At 43.2% G+C, this 19,972-nt stretch overlaps 1 protein-coding gene across 1 annotated transcript in view; it reads right to left on the bottom strand.

Moving 5' to 3' along the window:
- Positions 1 to 5,728: 5,728 nt before the first annotated feature.
- Positions 5,729 to 19,972, bottom strand: part of LOC129815146 (plexin-A2-like) — a 59,499-nt gene continuing 45,255 nt past the window's right edge. The window contains exons 16-32 of the mRNA XM_055868576.1: positions 18,562 to 18,729; positions 17,673 to 17,766; positions 17,275 to 17,514; positions 17,018 to 17,161; positions 15,969 to 16,203; positions 15,687 to 15,829; positions 15,277 to 15,545; positions 13,740 to 13,806; positions 13,374 to 13,520; positions 12,565 to 12,724; positions 12,319 to 12,422; positions 11,088 to 11,184; positions 10,764 to 10,957; positions 10,490 to 10,659; positions 10,164 to 10,376; positions 9,371 to 9,521; positions 5,729 to 9,160 (exon numbers count right to left, since the gene is read on the bottom strand). Coding sequence (XP_055724551.1) covers positions 9,065 to 9,160; positions 9,371 to 9,521; positions 10,164 to 10,376; positions 10,490 to 10,659; positions 10,764 to 10,957; positions 11,088 to 11,184; positions 12,319 to 12,422; positions 12,565 to 12,724; positions 13,374 to 13,520; positions 13,740 to 13,806; positions 15,277 to 15,545; positions 15,687 to 15,829; positions 15,969 to 16,203; positions 17,018 to 17,161; positions 17,275 to 17,514; positions 17,673 to 17,766; positions 18,562 to 18,729 — 2,692 coding nt within the window. The 3' untranslated portion in view covers positions 5,729 to 9,064. The remainder of the gene's footprint in view (positions 9,161 to 9,370; positions 9,522 to 10,163; positions 10,377 to 10,489; positions 10,660 to 10,763; positions 10,958 to 11,087; positions 11,185 to 12,318; positions 12,423 to 12,564; positions 12,725 to 13,373; positions 13,521 to 13,739; positions 13,807 to 15,276; positions 15,546 to 15,686; positions 15,830 to 15,968; positions 16,204 to 17,017; positions 17,162 to 17,274; positions 17,515 to 17,672; positions 17,767 to 18,561; positions 18,730 to 19,972) is intronic.

Below are 19,972 nucleotides of genomic sequence, written 5' to 3' on the forward strand. Positions count from 1 at the left end.
AGGCTCCTCTGTTCTCCATTCGTTACCTGTATTAATGGCACCTGTTTGAACTTGTTATCAGTATAAAAGACACCTGTCCACAACCTCAAACAGTCACACTCCAAACTCCACTATGGCCAAGACCAAAGAGCTGTCAAAGGACACCAGAAACAAAATTGTAGACCTGCACCAGGCTGGGAAGACTGAATCTGCAATAGGTAAGCAGCTTGGTTTGAAGAAATCAACTGTGGGAGCAATTATTAGGAAATGGAAGACATACAAGACCACTGATAATCTCCCTCGATCTGGGGCTCCACGCAAGATCTCACCCCGTGGGGTCAAAATGATCACAAGAACGGTGAGCAAAAATCCCAGAACCACACGGGGGGGCCTAGTGAATGACCTGCAGAGAGCTGGGACCAAAGTAACAAAGCCTACCATCAGTAACACAATATGCCGCCAGGGACTCAAATCCTGCAGTGCCAGACGTGTCCCCCTGCTTAAGCCAGTACATGTCCAGGCCCGTCTGAAGTTTGCTAGAGAGCATTTGAATGATCCAGAAGAAGATTGGGAGAATGGCATATGGTCAGATTAAACCAAAATCTAACTTTTTGGTAAAAACTCAACTCGTCGTGTTTGGAGGACAAAGAATGCTGAGTTGCATCCAAAGAACACCATACCTACTGTGAAGCATGGGGGTGGAAACATCATGCTTTGGGGCTGTTTTTCTGCAAAGGGACCAGGACGACTGATCCGTGTAAAGGAAAGAATGAATGGGGCCATGTATCGTGAGATTTTGAGTGAAAACCTCCTTCCATCAGCAAGGGCATTGAAGAGGAAACGTGGCTGGGTCTTTCAGCATGACAATAATCCCAAACACACCGCCCGGGCAACGAAGGAGTGGCTTCGTAAGAAGCATTTCAAGGTCCTGGAGTGGCCTAGCCAGTCTCCAGATCTCAACCCCATAGAAAATCTTTGGAGGGAGTTGAAAGTCCATGTTGCCCAGCAACAGCCCCAAAACATCACTGCTCTAGAGATCTGCATGGAGGAATGGGCCAAAATACCAGCAACAGTGTGTGAAAACCTTGTGAAGACTTACAGAAAATGTTTGACCTCTGTCATTGCCAACAAAGGGTATATAACAAAGTATTGAGATAAGTATTTGGTCAATAACAAAAGTTTATTTTCCACCATAATTTGCAAATAAATTCATTAAAAATCCTACAATGTGACTTTCTGGATTTTTTTTCTCATTTTGTCTGTCATAGTTGAAGTGTACCTATGATGAAAATTACAGGCATTTCTCATCTTTTTAAGTGGGAGAACTTGCACAATTGGTGGCTGACTAAATACTTTTTTGCCCCACTGTATATCATTGAGTTAATAAAGCCTCATACACACATGGTCTCTTTTTTGTTTTCTTGGGTAAGGCAGCTCCAAAATGCAGGTGTTCAGCCTAGCTCAGTGCTTTCTGTGGTAGTGGGGCGAGCCAGCAAACAATAGGAGCATTGCGCCGTGATTGGCTCAGTGTTCTGTCACTCATGGGGACACTACTTCATCACAAAGTTTATGTCCTTAGTAAGGGTAGATATCCAAAATGTCAGCCCTTTGGGTCCTGCCATAGAGTTATATTACAAGTTCCCTTCAAAGAAGGCTCAAGGTCATTGGCCACAGATATAATTACGTCAAATCACGTCATATGTACAGTAGCTTTGATTGGACAGATCATGTCAATATCTTACTTTCAAAGTCTTAGCTAGATGTCATCATCATGAATCAAGTCGACAATCTACTGGCAAATCCTTTTTAATCCTTGTCATATGAAGAGAAATAATGAAGATAAATTATAGATAAAACATATCGGTGCTCATCGGTCATTGGACATAAAGATTCCACAACAAGTTGGAAATCGCAAATTCAACAATGAGTCGTGTGGAAGGAATCAGTGGCCAACTGCAAGCAGTGCAAAGCAACCAGTAGCCTGCTATTCAATGGAGTGGCTGTGTGTGTTTTTTTCCGAGTTTCCACCATGAATCCAGAGAATGCCAGACTTTGATGACAAAGTTTGATAACAATACCGCCGCACCACCTTCATGTTTAAGTGAGCAGATCACAAGCCAATGTGAGTCCAAAAATGTATTGTATACTGCTGCCTACATTATGTAATATGCAAGGGAGATATGTATACTGTAGCTAAGAAAGTAATACTAAGTTTATATTGTGTAGTAAGCTGTTAATAGCCAGTGTGCGTCACCCTAATCATTTGGTCTATTTTCACCTTAATTTCGCCTAACGTTACTGTTCTGACTCGGTGGTGCTGCACATGTAGCCTATAACCTGTTTTTGAGAAACGTCATCTAATATTGTAAGAGGTTCCATTGTCTGCTTATATGCCCCCTTTATTTATCCTACGGTTCTGACTTGGTGTACAGAGAAAATTCTGTAATAGCAGCCCATGTTCTGTATTCTGTCACTGTACATTTCAAAAGTGCTGAACAAATAGTTATATTGACTACGTCCGTCGTCGCTCACTCATTAATGTCTTCATCGAAATTACGGAAAGACTCTTGTCCGCTCATCGTTCCCTTATGCCATTGTTTGTACATCTCAATTGTTAGTAGAAACCACATTTGTTTAAGCAAGTCGGCCATATCAGCTATGTTTTTTAAAAAGGCAGTAAACAAGGCTGAATTAATTGTTTCGCTGCCAAACAAGGCTCTGCTGATAGCCAGGCGTATTGGTAGTAAGGATTCACTCCATTGTGCTTTATGTAGGCCCTAACAGTTTGTGGGCACCTCTTATCACCATTATAGTGCAATTCATTTATTGTTTTCAGTGTTGTGTTGTGTAGGTCTTTGCTGGCATGCATCTAAGAAAAACAGTTTGAGTTTGCCCCACCAAGATTTACATGCTAAAATTGCCACTGGATACAGCAAAATGGCACTGTGTACCTCCACATATATGATGTTAAGGGAATATGTAATTGTCACTCAATATGAGATGCCACAGCGTAAAACTCTTATCGTTGCCAATAATAGCCCTATAGCTAACTAGAATAAAACAATGGAAGACAAATAGACTGACACAAATGCTTTTGCAGTAAGTCATTAGTCTAACATTTAATGGTGACTTTTGAATAGAATAGTCCGGCCACGGGCACAGTTTCTCTCTATCCAGGTCTCTGCAGTATTTTCCCTACTCAAGAGGGAGTTGTTTTGGCCAGCCTTGGTTTTTTCTCACTGAGGTTGGATCAATACTCTGATATTGTAACGGCAGCCTTCCCTCTCTTCACTATAAGAGAGGGTGAAACAGGGATCGGACCAACACGCAGCGTAGCCAGTGCTCAACATGTTTAATTAAACAAAAAACAGTGAACACTTACAACGAACAAAATAACAAAATGTGGCAAACCGAAACAGTCCTATCTGGTGCAGAATACAAACACAGAGACAGGAAACAACCACCCACAATCCCCAACACAAAACAAGCCACCTATATATGATTCTCAATCAGGGACAACGATTGACAGCTGTCTCTGATTGAGAACCATATTAGGCTGGACACAGAAACAGACTAACTAGACACACAACATAGAATTCCCACCCAGCTCACGTCCTGACCAACACTAAACAAGCAAAACACATAAGAACTCTGGTCAGGACGTTACAGATATATGGACATTTCATTGAAAAAGCACTTTTCAGGCATGGTTGAAAGTTTCCTGTAATGCAGTTTACACCTCCCAGCCTAAGAACTAAATGATTGTTGCCATCTGATTGTTGCCTACCGTCTAGTGGCATGAAAATGAATTATTGACTAGGGTGCATGAATCTTATGCAGATATGACTTGTGAATAAGTGTTTGAAAAAAGGTTAGGTAGACTTACAAGTAATCACCTTGTTCTTAACATGAGATATGACCAGTTTGTACATTTTGAAGAGGTAGTCTGGGCACCAGACTGGAGATTAACGAGCAACAAACATTATAGGTATAGCAGTCTAGACTATCCATCTATCCATCAACACTGACTATGATGGCTGTACTTAGCGCTTTTTTTCATAAACAATCATTTTTAACTACATTATGACAGAATGTGTGTTTGTAAATGTGCACCTGCATAATGTAATATGCGCGTGAGAAAAAGTGAAGTGAGATATTGAGTGATAAATAGTAGATACTACTATGATTTCTATGTGTGCGTAGAGAACAGCTACACTTTACATTGACTGTTCTGTTGCTCAGGGTCCAAAGAGACTCCAAGGTCTTTCCCATTTAGTATTCATTGCACAGTAATAGCTATGAACTGAAGTATTCTCCAAGATCTGCAGTGAAAGCAAGGTCTTGCTTTGCCTGGCTCAAACATAATGCAGCAAGGGCTATGGAGGAAGACGAGATATGGACTATTGAAGCAGCCATATTGTGACTAGATATAATCAAGTAGGCTTACTTATGTTCCCATCAAGCAGGGGAAATGCACTCTCAGATTGTATGGTTCTTGGGTTGTGATTAAAGTGCCACAGTGTGTTTCTTGTAGCTCTACTGTAGTGTGAATAAATCCAGTTGGTTTCTAGCCATATGCCAAATAATAGGACTTCCTGTAGGCTGATTGTCTGTCTGTCGCCGTCTGTCTGTCTGTGGGTGGAGAAGGTGTGAGCTCGAATGATGCTCCCCAGTGTTTCTCGGGGAGGTAAGCTGAATGCTAGCTGCTGGGTGGAAGGTGGAGGCTCTCTGACAGGCAGAGAAGTCAGGCTGTCAGTACTAAAAAAGGCCCCTCTGCCTGGATATGACAGGTACAGTATAGGGTCTTAAAGGCAAGGTATGTCTCCCCCACTCCTTTACATAGAGCCCCAGAGGGTTAGTATGAATAATTAATTACTCCTATGGTAAGTACCCTTGAGGCCCTCTCTACTGTACCTACATACTGTAGAATTGTGTGCTGGCTGTAGGACAATTGGTCAAGTACCATCTCTAATTCAAAACATATTCTTTGTTCAAATATAGCTCGTATTTAATTCATTCTATTTTCCACAAATGGATTTTCAGAGATTCTGAGAATCCAATCCCTCTTTCAATTGCTCAAATGATTTATCTTAGCTCAATAAAATACTCAGGACAATTTTTCGAGAAAATAAGACAGGCCTGAAGTTATTTACTTTTCCAAGCTCTGGTTTCTGAGCTCTAAAGGCATCAATAATGGAGATAGCCAAATCAATGTTAGCAATTACCCAGATTAATGGACAACAGTTGAACAATATCCCAAAGATCAGTGTCGACCTCTGACATCAGACTGTGGGAGCCCTGTTCAGAGAACCACTCCAGGCAAAACCGATACCAATTTACAACACTATTCAATTTGCATGCTAATGCAGCCAAAGCATGATGAGTAGAGTAGGCTACAGGGCTGGTTCGGTTCTAGTGCTGCTTACGCCGGCAGACAAATCACCTACCCAATAATCGCATCAGACATTGGCTCCAATGTAAGAATGGGAACATGAAGTGGAGTTGCCATGAATTATGAAACACAAGATGCTTCAGTAGAAAATCCACTGCATGTTAGCTTCATTGTGAGGCAGAAGGGCCAAGTCAGCGTCAAGGCGTCTATTCTATTGGTCTGAAATATTTTAAAGAATAATATGCATATCCATAAGCTACAAGTGTAACATATAATCAAGGCCTACACATACTGGCAATGACTAATTTATGCTAATTAAAAACACATTGTTGCTGTAAAAGAATCCAGACAAATGTATTTCCATCAGTTGACATTTTAATGTATAGCAACAGTACAAAGTGAATCGTTTGCTTGCAAAATAGTAATGTTTTGTATGTACAATATTTATACAATAATTTATCATTTAAAAAAGGTTCAATGGTAAAATGTATTACAGTTTATTGCACCACACATTTATAAATTATCATCATAAAAACGTCACACATGAAACATTTAACACTTAAACAGGACATGGATTTTCTTATTTTGATTTAATTGTTACTTTTTTTAAACTCTTTTACGAATATCTATTTGTGGAGTGCCCTCCAATGTTGACCAAAATGACCAGGGCCCGGTTTCCCGATAGCGATGGAATTTAGGCTTAAGAGTGTTTTAATAAGGCATCTTTCCTACAACTGCCAAAGATATAACATGCGTTTCCCATTACTGATAGGCTCTCAGATCAGCTTTCTCCATGCAAATCTTTCCTTAACATTATAATTATTTAACAATACTGATGACGGATCAGTTTCTAGAGAGATATTACCACCTATGGCTGCAAATATTATTATAACGCTTACCAAATTACATTTATGAAAATGCACTAAATCACCGATTTGGCATATCAATGTGTACGTTATGCTACACAGCATTAAATATATAGAGACAAATACAGACAGTAGCCTACAACTAGCAAAATAGAACTCAATTGATTGAACATTGCAAAAATCACTGAAGCTGGAAACTCATATCTCCCTCACTAACTTTAAGCATCAGCTGTCAGAGCAGCTCACTGCACCTGTACATAGGCCATCTGTAAATAGCACATCCAACTACCTCATCCCCATATTGTTCTTTTTTAAATGTATTTATTTTTTGCTCCTTTGCACCCCAGTATCTATACTTGCACATTCATCTTCTGCACATCTATCACTCCAGTGTTTAATTGCTCAATTGTAATTACTTCACCACTACGGCCTATTTGTTGCCTTACCTCCCTAATCTTACCTCATTTGCACACACTGTATATATATTTTTCTATTGTGTTATTGACTGTACGTTTGTTTATTTCATGTATAACTCTGTGTTGTTGTTTGTCTCGCACTGCTTTGCTTATCTTGGCCAGGTCGCAGTTGTAAATGACAACTTGTTCTCAACTGGCCTACCTGGATAAATAAAGGTGAAATAAAAAAAATGTAACATTAAATGTATTTCTATATGAATGAAACAGGCCTATAGCCTACTGTTTATATTTTAATGTACTCATCTCAGTTTTCATTTGAAGCATATTTTTATACGTTGCATGTTTGTATCAATTGCAAAGACATTGGTAACTTTGGATTTGTAGTCAGCTTTGTTCTGAAGTTATTGGCGGGCACAGAAACGGATAAACCATGTGATTCTAATGTTAGTGGATATCCTCTGTGTATAATGGGACGCGGGAGGCAAAAAGCATCTAAGGACGCACTTAGCTGTTCTACGAATTGTCTGAGACAGGCATTAGATTACGATTGTTTCCAAGTGCTACGTCAATAACGATGGTTTTGGGAAACAGCTTGGAGATGTAATAATGTTCCTACGAAGAAGGGTCTAACGATGAACTATGCTTTTGGGAAACCGGGCCCAGGACAAGTAACTGGTCAAAATTACTGTAGAATAATGGAGAAATCATCAAGAGGGTAATGAATGATTTCAGTGCAGATAAACATATCAAACAGAAACCCTGAATTAAAGCAATCCTATGGAGAGTCTAGTTTTAGAATGATAATCTTTAAGATGACACTCAGTGAATGCAGCAGCAAAAATAATTTGTCATTTGAATATGTTAAATTCAAACCATTTAAAAGGCTATTCTCTCATCTTGACCTCATATTTTAAAAATGTTAATGGGACATAGAAAGAAAGGTACAGTCTACTTGATACAACAGAAATCTTGGGGTGGTAGGATAGCCTAGTGGTTAGCGTGTTGGGCTAGTAACCGAAAGGTTGCAAGTTCAAATCCCCAAGCAGACAAGGTTCTGTTGTTCTGCCCCTGAACAAGGCAGTTAACCCACTGTCATTGAAAATAAGAATTTGTTCTTAACTGACTTGCCTAGTTAAATAAAGGTTAAATCTTTTTAAAAGATTGAGTTTCCACCTTTGAAAGTATGCTATGTAGAAACCTGAGGATTCTCTGAAAGTATAACACAATGATCTACTGAAATTCAAGTATCATGTTCAATGTAAACATTCACTGATGGCTGAGGGGTCTCATAAACCAGGAGGAAACTGATCTGACCCACAGGAAGTGTCATTAATCTTCCAACTCTAAGGAATGATTCCCAAAGCTACTTTGGGTCACTGCTAATATACAGTTGGTTAAATAAATGGTCTAGAAACCCACTTCCCTCATTTCTGTCATCCCCAGAGTGCCTTAATAACTTAAGACCACCTTGTTAAACTTTTCTAAATATAATTTCTACTTTGGCTACAGGGCATTTTACATAGTATGAAACATGAGAAACTTTTAGGACTAAGAGCAAGTGATCATTTTAAATAAGGGGTATATTTGGAATGGTTTTCTATTCAGATTTGTTTTCTTTACAAATGTACTGAATTCTGTCTTAATTCAATTAAATCTGGACTGCAGTATGTACACAACAGCATAAATAAATTAAAATAGACTCATAGAAGGTTTTGGGCACCAGATTACCTCCCCTCACAATGCATCCTGTTCCCAGATTTAGGCACATGTTTGCACAGGCAGTAGGCAGAGTTACTGTGTAAACATTACTAAGGCAGATTTGATTGAATCCAGCCCAAAGTACGCCATAATAGAATTGAACCCCCCCCCTGTAATAAGAGCTTTGTGTGGGTTTTTATGATAGAGTGTGTCTGGTAAATTGAGTGTCTGGCAGGGCGGTAACCAAACAAAAATATTTTGCTACCTTGGATGATCTGGAGATTACATTTTAATGTCACCTAATCGCAGAGTTCATTAACTGAAACCTTCAAGGAGCCTTCATAAGGCTTCCTGAAGGCTTTATGATGCAACATTAGACTTGTCCACTGAAAAGGAAATGTCAGTCCAAGGCCAAGGCTATGATATGCATGTATTTAGTTTCTGTGGTACTGTTTAGTAGTCTCTCGTTGCCTGCTCATCCCTTACACCTCCACATGTGGCCTCACTGCAGCCGACAGAGAGAGGACAGCAGTGCTTGGTGAATTTGCTTGTATATCTGTGCTTTTCCCTTGTTGAGCACTCGGGCTGAGTTATTCTGTTGTTCAGTTTCCTTCACCTACTGCTTGTGGGGTTACTTGCTCTGCTGGTAGCATGTGCCCTGTGTCCTGGGCCTTGTCTGTCTGTCTGTGTGTCTCTGAGTACACACGTCTGCCTCAGCTCTCCACAGACATGGCTGAGATGATCTGCTCCACTTTGTAGGCCAGCCTCTGCTTCTGGGCCTGATCATCCTGCTCCAGGGCCCCAATGATCTGACACACACACAAGACAGACACGAAATCAGCAAAACAGGCAGGGAAACACAAGGTTACTGTACTTTGTGCTGCAAATACCCTCCTGTTACTACAAATAGGCAGGCTAAGGGGTACTTTAACTTACGTTGAATCTAGATGCCCCTGTTTTGGATGCCACCCTAGCCCCCTACTGTATTTTGTGGAAGACATTGAGGTATAGGGCCTCACCTCTTGGCTGTACTTGCCGACGTAGGCATACATCTCGTGCAGGGCACACAGCACATTGAACTCATTGGAGTGAAGACGGGCCTGCTCGGCCAGGTAGGCATTCATATCCTGGTCACTGATGGCAGGTAGGCGGTTTATGTCCGCGTAGTACCTAGAGGGAGACAGAAACACACACACGATGTTCTGTCAGCCAACATGTAACCTGAACATAGCATGCATAAAAGAAACGCCTGAAACTACACACCCCACATTCTGGACATGACGAAATAAAAAAACTGTTGAGAAGTTCTCTTCTGCACTGTTCAACCAATCCAGTAAATGTGGAGGACAAGTTAAGATGGAGTGTTGCCTTGTTAATATTCTGGGTGGTAACAACTTCAGAGTGCAAACTGGCAAACATGTCATAGCTAGCTGCTACCCACTGGGCGCAGACGTCAATTCAACATCTATTCCACGTTGGTTCAACATCATTTAATTTGAATTATGTGGAAACAATGTTGATTCAACTAGTGTGTGCCCAGTGGGTATATGTTTCACTGAGGACTGTTAACAAAAAGCGCATGCCCAAAAGCGGAAGCCGTGTCACAGGTCTCTTCCTTTCCCCTGAAAAGCAGATGTCTCCGATTTTCTGCCGATGGCACTGAGGTGGTCCACCACCTGTGATTGTAAGCTATAAAGGTAGTCTGGACACTGAAGTCAGTCTTGCTCTGTGATTTCAGTGTAAAAGAATAACTACGAATCCATTAATAATATTACAGTTGAGTGATGTAAGTAAAACACACACTCATCTCACCTCTCCACCCAGCTCTTGTAGTTGGGGATGTCCTTGGCGTAGAGTAGCTTGGTGGAGGGGGAGTCCTTGCCCAGGCGATGTTCTGAGGTAGAGCAGGAGTCCATGAAGGTCTGGGCCACCACAGACAGACAGGCGTCTGTGATGCTGCTTTTATGGATGTCAAACACAAACTGCGGGTTCTTGATCACGTTCACCCAGAAGCGCAGAGGCAGGCTGGGACAGAGGGAGGATGAGAAAGAACAGTTTATAGACCGTCTATATATTGAGACGATCAGCATAAAATCATTATTGCTTTCAAGTAGCACATTAAATCTGCACTCCCTCACCAGTTGCTTTTCCATGTGTGGCGAACATCCATGTCATGGATGCCGTGCTTGTCAGCCTGCTCGTCCAAGAAGTCAAACATGTACTTGATGGCGAGCGGAAGAGCACTGCCCCGGCACACAGTGCTGAACAACGTCTCAAACAGGTCATCCACAAACTTCTGCAGTGTGCCCTAAAGAAAAAAACACAGCAATGTTAAAAACACACCATAGCGTTGGAACAAAATTACTGAATCTGTAATTGCTAAGATACTCTGGGGGGAGAGTAAGGGAATACCTTAGTAGCCAGTAGCCTGGTCAGGTATATCTCGGACACCATCTTGGAGCCGCGCTCACCCTCCTTCTGGTCCCCATGGTCGTGGTTCTTGACCAGGTGCCACACCTTCACCCCGCTCTCCATGTCCGGGGTGAGCATGGGCACGCGGGAGTGAGGGCTGTCAGGACTGGTGGGGGTGGAGCGGAACGGTACATCTGCAGAGAGAGAGAGGGTCCCAGACAGACGGTCACGATATATTATCTCAGTCGGTCCGATAGAATAATGAATAGGTAAGTGAGTGGTTTGGTGCTGAGAGTGGCTCCAGGGCAGGCCTGATTGACTGACCGTATCTACTGATGCTGCGTGGGAAGCTGGCTGAGGAGGGCAGGTTGTACGAGGACATCTGCTTGGGCACCAGGGCCACCACACAGTGGTCTGACACCTGCAGGGTTCATACGGAAAACACAAGGGTTCATGTCAGTTTGACCCACTCCCAAATCCACATTATTGGGTCAGAACATGACATTGATATGAGAAATTTGGCCCGATGAAGACCTATAGAAGTTATTCAATTTACAATTTGTGATATACAGTATAATGAACTTGAACTTAGGGGGTAGGCAATGGTGAAGAGGTGGGTTTTTAGGCGGGACTGAAAGATAGTGATGAACTCAGAGTCACATATGGCTGGAGGGAGGGAGTTCCAGACCCTCTGCGCAACCCTAGAGAAGATGCTGTCACTGAAGTGTTGAAGCTTGGACCTGGACACGAGTCACAAGCTGACCTGCTGTGGTAGAATGGAGTGAGTGTGTGGGTTGCACAGGAGGTTGGTGGCACCTTAATTGGGGAGGATGGGCTCATAATGGATGGAACAGAATAATTGGAATGGTAATTAAAATCCTCTCTGACCCTTCTTCTCCCTTACCAAACCAGCACTAGAGACTGCTCATAATAATGGCTGGCACCCATTCCATTCACTTCATTCCAGCCATCATTATGAGCCACCCTCCCCTCAGCAGGCTCCTGTGGTGGATTGGTAGTGGAGAAGGTCAGAGAGGTGTGCATGCCTTTTGCAGTAAAGCAGTCTCCCAGCATGAGTGAAATTCACTGCTGCTCTAGAGGAGCCACAGACCGGGCTGTCACAGAACCAGGTACGTAGCAGAGGGAAGCATTTCCCCCCAGAGAGACTAAAAGTAATCGAGGGAAATTGTTCATTTCCTTTATAGATTTTATCAACACATTCATCTCTTTCAAACCCCCCTCCTGGTGTGGCAGCTAAAGTTGGATGTCTTTGTCTCTTGGCTTAATGCAAACATGTTTTACACCCCATAGTCAGAAAATGTGTGAGTGCAGAGTGAGATGGACTTTAATGTGTTTACACTAGTGCTCTATTTAAAGCTGTTTAACATGAACACCCCCCATGATCTACCCATAGCAGGAGGCAGCTGACTCATACAGGAGATGAGAGTGGTGGATCAGTTTGGTTTACTATGGCCAGAGGCAGCATTGTGGACAACAGAATGTACATTCATGTTAGTGAACTGTGTGATGGGGATTGGGGATTGAGTGGTTTGACCTGATAATGCATGAGGGTGTTTAGTCTCTTCCAGTCTCCTTCAATCTTAGTGGTGATGTCTTCATCCTGCAGGACGACACGTGCCGTCCTCCCCTGGCGCCATTCTGGTGGGGGGAAAAACACAGGTGTACATCTATGAGTCCCTTTTCAAGGTTCAATAAGTCAGACACAAGCAGACAGTGAATAACCACTGTATTAGTTATTGTATGTCCTCCATTCATTCTGACTGGAGCCAGTCTGTCTCACCCAGGTCCATGTCCGCAGCCCGAGGCCTCTGGGAGAAGTGCATGTTCCTACAGACAGCATCCAGAATCTTCTCCTTCACCTGGGTGATGGTGTCACAGTTGAGCACCTTGACGGGGAACTCAGGGCTGTTCTCGTTGTCTGGGTTCACACAGCTCAGAGTCTGAGGAGGGACCAGAAAGAGAGAGTGCTGTTATTAGTATTCACTGTCCCTCTCTTTAAATTGGCCTCCTGGCTGCATGGAAAAGGCTCTCCTCTCCTTGTGTGCCATCTCTCTCACAGCTTTGGCCAGAAATGTAATTTCACACTTTCAGCTGGATGTCGGGTTGCCAGCTCTAGTGGGGCATTAAATGGATAATGAGACACAACCGCTCCCACAGGGTGACCAGAGACATGTAATCTTGTAACTGGGCTGCCCTCAGGCTAATGCCTGGGGGATGAGCCACACTGCTGCTGCATCCAACTTCTGCTTTAGCTACGGACAAGTTCTCCCAGTGGCCAAGCCTTGATTACATCATCAGTTTTAACTCTTAGCTGATTGTGTCACTGAACAGCATGTCAAACATTATTTGTATCATCCTTTTGGCTCTTTACTGTTGTATTATCTACAGTAGCCAATGAATTCTCTCCTATTCAGAGCTTTAACATAAGGGCACCATGAGTTAATATTTACAGAGGCGCGCACAGCATGGCACCTACCAACTGTGGTGTAAGCAAGCCTCTCACTTTTATGGTGGTAAATATAATTAAGGAAATACTCCAATCCAGAATCTGACATCTAAGACATATTGTCGTATGGTATGGTGACTCACCAGGGTCTTGTAGTCAATCTGCTGGCGGATGAGTTTGTCTTCACTGAGGGAGTAGCGCGCCTCCCCGGTGATGCAGTCGATAGGTCCCTTCTCCATCTGCTGCTTGATGGCACAGTAGAGCATGAAGAGAGGCTCACCTGCACACTCCTTTGTCCAGGAAGGAAAGGAAGTGTGAGAGAGGAGAGGATTGAGAGAGGAAAGGAGAGGAGATGTACATTGTTCATAAAACACGTCCATATCACACATGTGTAATCCCAACGCACATAGAAATCCATCTGGTGTATAATCAATAACAATCATTCGAGGATTGTAGTTATATATCATGGTGACATCTGCAGTGATGAGGTTCCAAGTCATTGATATTACCTTAAGGAATTTGTGAAGTAGGAAGGCAAACCAATTAGTCAGCATCTTCTCTGCAACTGACTCGGTTCTGCAAGAAAGGAACAGACGGATACATTTTTAAGAGGGAGATGTCGGAACGTAGAGGGGTCTGACCATTTAGGTAGAGAGATTGCTTAAGAGGGACGGTAGACAGCCCAGTGTTGTGTAAAAAACAACATGGTGAGTTAGTTTATGTAAAAGTAATATGCTGCTCTGCATGGTCTCAGAGGACTAACACCAGAACCTGAGTGCTGCTGCTATAGAATGGAACCTATTTGGGTCATGACATAATTGTGCAAAAGCTACTATCTGACCACTTTCTCTCCTTTCACTGTGTCAGCCGTGCTCATCCCATCATCAAACGCTGTATGGGCAAGATTGTGATTTATTATGTTTCAATAGATACACTAAAACATACTTGAATGTTCTATCTGATAAAACATTCAAAGATCTAACTGTTAAATATGAACCTTTCGCCTCCCTTTAGAGGTAATACTACAGTATAGCTCCATTGCAGCTTCCTAACTTGCTCATCTCTTTCCTTCTCGAAAGCTGGTGCCGGTAGACATGGCAGCTCTGCTTCTAGCTCCTACTCAATGCTCATTCTCATACATATAGCTGGCTGTCACTTCTTTCCCATTACCTGCATTCCATTATCTTTGGGATTGTTTTTGTGACTGCAGAATGTTTGGGCTAACAAGGTCAGCCTTGCTGGCTCCCATGTTAACACATCCTTATATTTAAAGAGTGTGTCTCAGATTGAGTGCCTCCTATGAAAGATTTAGCAGGCTTCTTCCAGTCCTGGGAAAACAATGTGCTGTGCAGAATAAAGTGAGGTGGAGGGGAGGAAATGTGAGCTACAGCTGAATGTTTCATGAGTGCCACATAGAGCATAAGTCAGACTGACAATGGCTGTCTACCCTCCCGCTCTCTCTGTCTCTCTCTCCCAATTCAATGGCTTTATTGGCATAGAAAACATATGTTATCATTGCTAAAGCAAGTGAAATAAACAATACAAATGAACAGTAAACACTACAGAAGTTCCAAAAGAACAAAGACATTTCAAATGTCATATTATGTCTATATAACGTTTTGTAACGATGTGCAAATTGTGGAAGTACAAAAGGGAAAATATATATACGGGTTGTATTTACAATGGGGTTTGTTCTTCACTGGTTGCCCTTTTCTTGTGGCAACAGGTCACATATCGCTTCTGTGGGCTCTCTCTCTCTCTCTCTCTCTCTCTCTCTCTCTCTCTCTCTCTCTCTCTCTCTCTCTCTCTCTCTCTCTCTCTCCTCTCTCTCTCTCTCTCTCTCTCTCTCTCTCTCTCTCTCCTCTCTCTCCTCTCTCTCTCTCTCTCTCTCTCTCTCTCTCTCTCTCTCTCTCTCTCTCTCTCTCTCTCTCTCTCTCTCTCTCTCTCTCTCTCTCTCTCTCTCTCTCTCTCTCTCTCTCTCTCTGTGTGTGTGAGATATGATGTTTTCAGCATTCAGGAAAAACAGGTAACAAGCGTTGTCTGTACCTGCGCAGCAGTAGTTTAGGGTGGTTCTTGCTCTCCAGGTTGCGCTCGATGAGGTCAGAGAGGAGGTGTTTGAGCACGTCTGTGGCGTACTCCAGGCGGCCCTGCAGCGCGGTCATGATGAGCGAGGCCACATAGCCGCGGTCACGCATGGAGAAGGAGCGCTGGAGTTCCAGAGTACGGATAAATGTCAGCAGGAACACTTTGTTATTCACCAGCTGGGCAAATTGCTTCAGAGCCTTCTCCACACCCTGCTGCCCGCTCCCAGACACCTACACACACAGAGAGACACAGAACCCTCAGAGAGTAGAGGGATCTTGCATATGGGGTATATCATATGATTCTACAAATTATGTACAGATACAGTAGATGGCAAGGGGTCAGGTGTTGCCAGGTGTGTAATGGTTGGTTACCTCCAGCTCCCTGAGTACAGGATGGTCATCGAAGCCAGGGAAGAGGACCCTCATGGTATAGGTGCGGTAGTCCAGGTGGGGGATCCCAGCCCTGTCCAGGTCACTGGTCAGCTCGTTGATGTCAGTCTGCAGCTCAGCGAAAGCTAGGCGCAATTACAGAGAGAGAGAGCATGATTGGAGGAATCTAGTCCATATTCAAGCTTTTTGTGAGTTATTAGCATTTTATTGTTCTCTTGTATGGGCAGTTGAGATTGTCTGATAACATGTGCTGGTCAGATTCACCTTCCTTGCACTCCAGAGCCACTCGCGACTCCAGGTTGTCCATCTGCATCTGCAGGCGTTTGAGAGTGAGGTCATTCTCGTGTGACTTGCGTCTGTAGGCCAATAGGACGATGAAGACGATGATGAGCAGCAGGCCTCCTCCAGCCGTGATGCTGAAGATGGCGGGGAGGGTGAGCAGGCTGTCTGAGCGGATGTGGACTGCACCAGGAGAGATGTGGAGACCACCCACCTGGACCTGTACATACACAATAAACCATAAACACACGTGTACATAGACAATAAACCATAAACACACGTGTACATAGACAATAAACCATAAACACACGTGTACATAGACAATAAACCATAAACACACGTGTACATAGACAATAAACCATAAACACACGTGTACATAGACAATAAACCATAAACACACGTGTACATAGACAATAAACCATAAACACACGTGTACATAGACAATAAACCATAAACACACGTGTACATAGACAATAAACCATAAACACACGTGTACATAGACAATAAACCATAAACACACGTGTACATAGGCCCTCGTGCAAAATGTAACACATAGGTAAACTATACTGATCAATAGTTTCCTTTTTATATGTTTGTTTGACTTAAAGTCCAAGTGCAGTCAAAATTCAGTTTTCCGGTGTTTTGTATCATATTGTATAGCAGCTAATGAAAAGAACAGTGTAAAAGTCTGAAATAATTTGATCAGTGTTATTTCCAACCAGTTGCTGGTTGAAAATACAATCTACTCAAAAATTCTAATCAGCAGGTTTTGCATGGGTGGAGTTTTGGCTTGCTTGGTGACATCACCGAGTGGTAAATAAGTTAATAGACCAATAATATAGAGAGTTCCAAACCTGTCTACCATTAACAGCTAGTTTTCAGTTTTCCCCTCCCCATTCAGACCACTCACAGACTGTCTTATCAAAATTCTTCCTTAATTGTTACACAGAAATTATTTGATACAAAAACGGCTGCTTTGGCCCTTTAATAGTTTATCTAGAACTGGACACAGACAGTCTGACAGACAAACTGACCAGCACTTTGTGCCGGCCTGTGAGGTTGGGTGGCTCACAGAGGAGCTGTGTGTCAGAGACGGTGAGGGAGCAGGGTGTGTCCCCGATCAGCACAGTGTAGTTCAACCTGGCCCCTCCAGATGCCGAGGGCACCAGGTTACGCCCCTGCAACACAGAGAGGGAAACCCCACATCCGTCAGGTCAGTAGATAGAACTCATCTTATGACAGTAGTGCTACAGAGTTATGGGCTGCTTTAGGTTGGGCTGGGTGGTCCCACCTTGAGTATGATGGGGGAGCCAGGTTTCTGCTCTAGCACCCCAGACAAGCTGAGGGGCTCTAGGTAAGGGTTGGGGTAGTAGATGAAACTGGTGCTGTTGTAGGTGAGCAGGGCCTGCACGTTGTTGAAGACAAAACCAAACTCCTCCACGTGTTTCACTGACTCCTGCTCCGGTGTGTACTCTGCCTTCAGGGAGGGAGCAAAGCAGCTTATCGTGGTGGTGTTGACCACCTTACATACCTGGGGAGAGATCCACGGACAGAGACAGACAAGCACAAAGAAATACTTGTCAACCCTTTTGAAATGACAGTTAGAATTGGCCACCATTTCTCAGGACAAGACAATATACAGGACAGGGGAAAGAGATACAGTAATATGTTATCAGTGGACAGACTCACGTTGACAGACTCCTGACCGGCGTACTTGACCCTGACCCTCGGCTCCTGCACCACATCTAGGTTGGTCCCCGTCACCATCAGGGTAGTGTGTCCACTAGAAAACACAACACATACACCATTTACACCTCCATATTGGCCACTGAATAGGTGATCCGGGAGATAAATGGCAGTTTCCTCTTCCTGTCGTCATCAAAACCACCTGATTTGTATTGAATTGTACTTTTTTCAACATAAATGCATCTTTGGTACCAGGAAAACATTGAACTGTTCTGGCCAGTTAGAGCCAAGTGGAACGGTTCTGCCAGCTGGCTTCCTGTTTATTCATCTATCAGGTATTCAAGACGGGCATTTCCTGAATGCTACCTGATTGTGTTATATGTATTAACACAAACAAACTAACCGTGATATCACTAGGACTACATATAGAGCTCAGAATAAAATGAGACCGACGTGAAGAGAAGAGAGAAACTAAATGGAAAAGTGGAACATCTGTCTAGTCAGCTTGAGATGGATCCAGTCATTCCCACACTTCAAAGGATACCTAAGCTTTGGTGGCCACATAGTGTGACTGCACACAGATGATGAGACGATGGGACTTTAATTATAAGTCTGTGAAATCCTCTGTCAGTTGACAGAGTAGAAAGCCACTAGCCACTCCACTGCACAACTTGTCCCTGGCTGGCTACTTCTGTGTCCTCGAGTCACACCCCACACTGCACCAACTATCATGCATAATCTTTGACAGGAAGGCCAGCAGAGCAGGTTGCTGTGGTGCCTTGCATCTTCACTCACCTTATCCCTCAGTAATATACAGCTGAACCAAATAGGGGAAAAACATCAATAGTTTATTAAAATATCAGTTTATTCTTTACTGGGGGGGTTACTGTACCTAGTGATGCTCCACTCTGGCTCGATGCGCTGGACTGTGGGATCTTCAATGTACTCAAAGCTGAGGTTTCCTGGCACCTTGGCCAGATCCACAATGAGGCTGATCTGCACCAGGCCAGCGCCCGTCACAGAGGGTGCCGAGAAACACACAATCTCCGACATGGTCCGTCTGGGAAAACCAACAGGGAATACCAACAAGGTTAAATTCCTTTGATTCTGTCTGTGCCTACTCTTTACTGCGTGGGAATCTTAACTCTACTACAGTGAGTTATGCACATTACCATGCAGGCCGAGCGAGCATTACTGTCTGCCTCTTCCTCAATAGAGACATGTTACAGAGGAAAAGTGGTAATTAGAGGATTTATAGCTAATGGTTCCTTTTCTTCACCCTACTGACTCTCACAACGAGGGCCTTTTTGATCTTTAAAGGTCCAATACTGTCTTTTTTTCATTATCAAATAGCAACTCTTCTGGGTAACAATTAAGTACCTTCTGGGATTGTTTTAAATTAAAATGGTCAAAAATAAACAAAAATGGCTTCTTAGCAATTTCTCAATAAATAATTTCTTATTCATTTTCTTGGTCTACTAACTAAATGAATGCCTGGTGCTGTTACCAGACAGGCCAAAACTCCATCCCACCAATTTCAGGGAGTCTTTTCAAACAGCTCTTACACTAAAATAGCATTATCATAATTAATCCAACCTCATAGTGTGGAAAGATACACTGTATATACAAATGCATATATACAAAAGTATATATGCAAATGAGAGGATTCAGCTATTTCTGCCACACCCGTTGCTGACAAGTGTATAAAATCGAGCACATAGCCGTGCAATCTCCACAGACAAATATTGGCAGTAGAAGGGCCTTACTGAAGACTATGGCATCCTCTGACTTTCAATGTGGCACCGTCATAAGATGCCACCTGTCCAACAAATCAGTTTGTCAAATTTCTGCCCTGCTAGAGCTGCCCCGGTCAAATGTAAGTGCTGTTATTGTGAAGTGGAAACTTCTAGGAGCAACAACGGCTCAGCCGCAAAGTGGTAGGCCACACAAGCTCACAGAACGGAACCGCCGAGTGCTGAAGTGTGTAATGAGTAAAAACGTCTGTCCTCGTTTGCAACACTCACTACCGAGTTCCAAACTGCTTCTGGAAACAACTTCAGCATAAGACTGTTCGTCGGGAGCTTTATGAAATCGGTTTCCATGGCCGAGCAGCTGCAAAGAAGCCTAAGGTCACCATGCAAAATGTCAAGTGTTGGTTGGAGTGGTGTAAAGCTCGTCGCCATTGGACTCTGGAGCAGTGGAAACGCGTTGAAACAGCTCAACAGATGAATCTGTGTTTGGGGGATGCCAGGAGAAAGCTACTTGCACCAATGCATAGTTCCAACTGTAAAGTTTGGTGGAGG

Source organism: Salvelinus fontinalis, chromosome 18 (genome assembly GCF_029448725.1).
Source record: "Salvelinus fontinalis isolate EN_2023a chromosome 18, ASM2944872v1, whole genome shotgun sequence".
Taxonomy (NCBI): Eukaryota; Metazoa; Chordata; class Actinopteri; order Salmoniformes; family Salmonidae; genus Salvelinus; species Salvelinus fontinalis.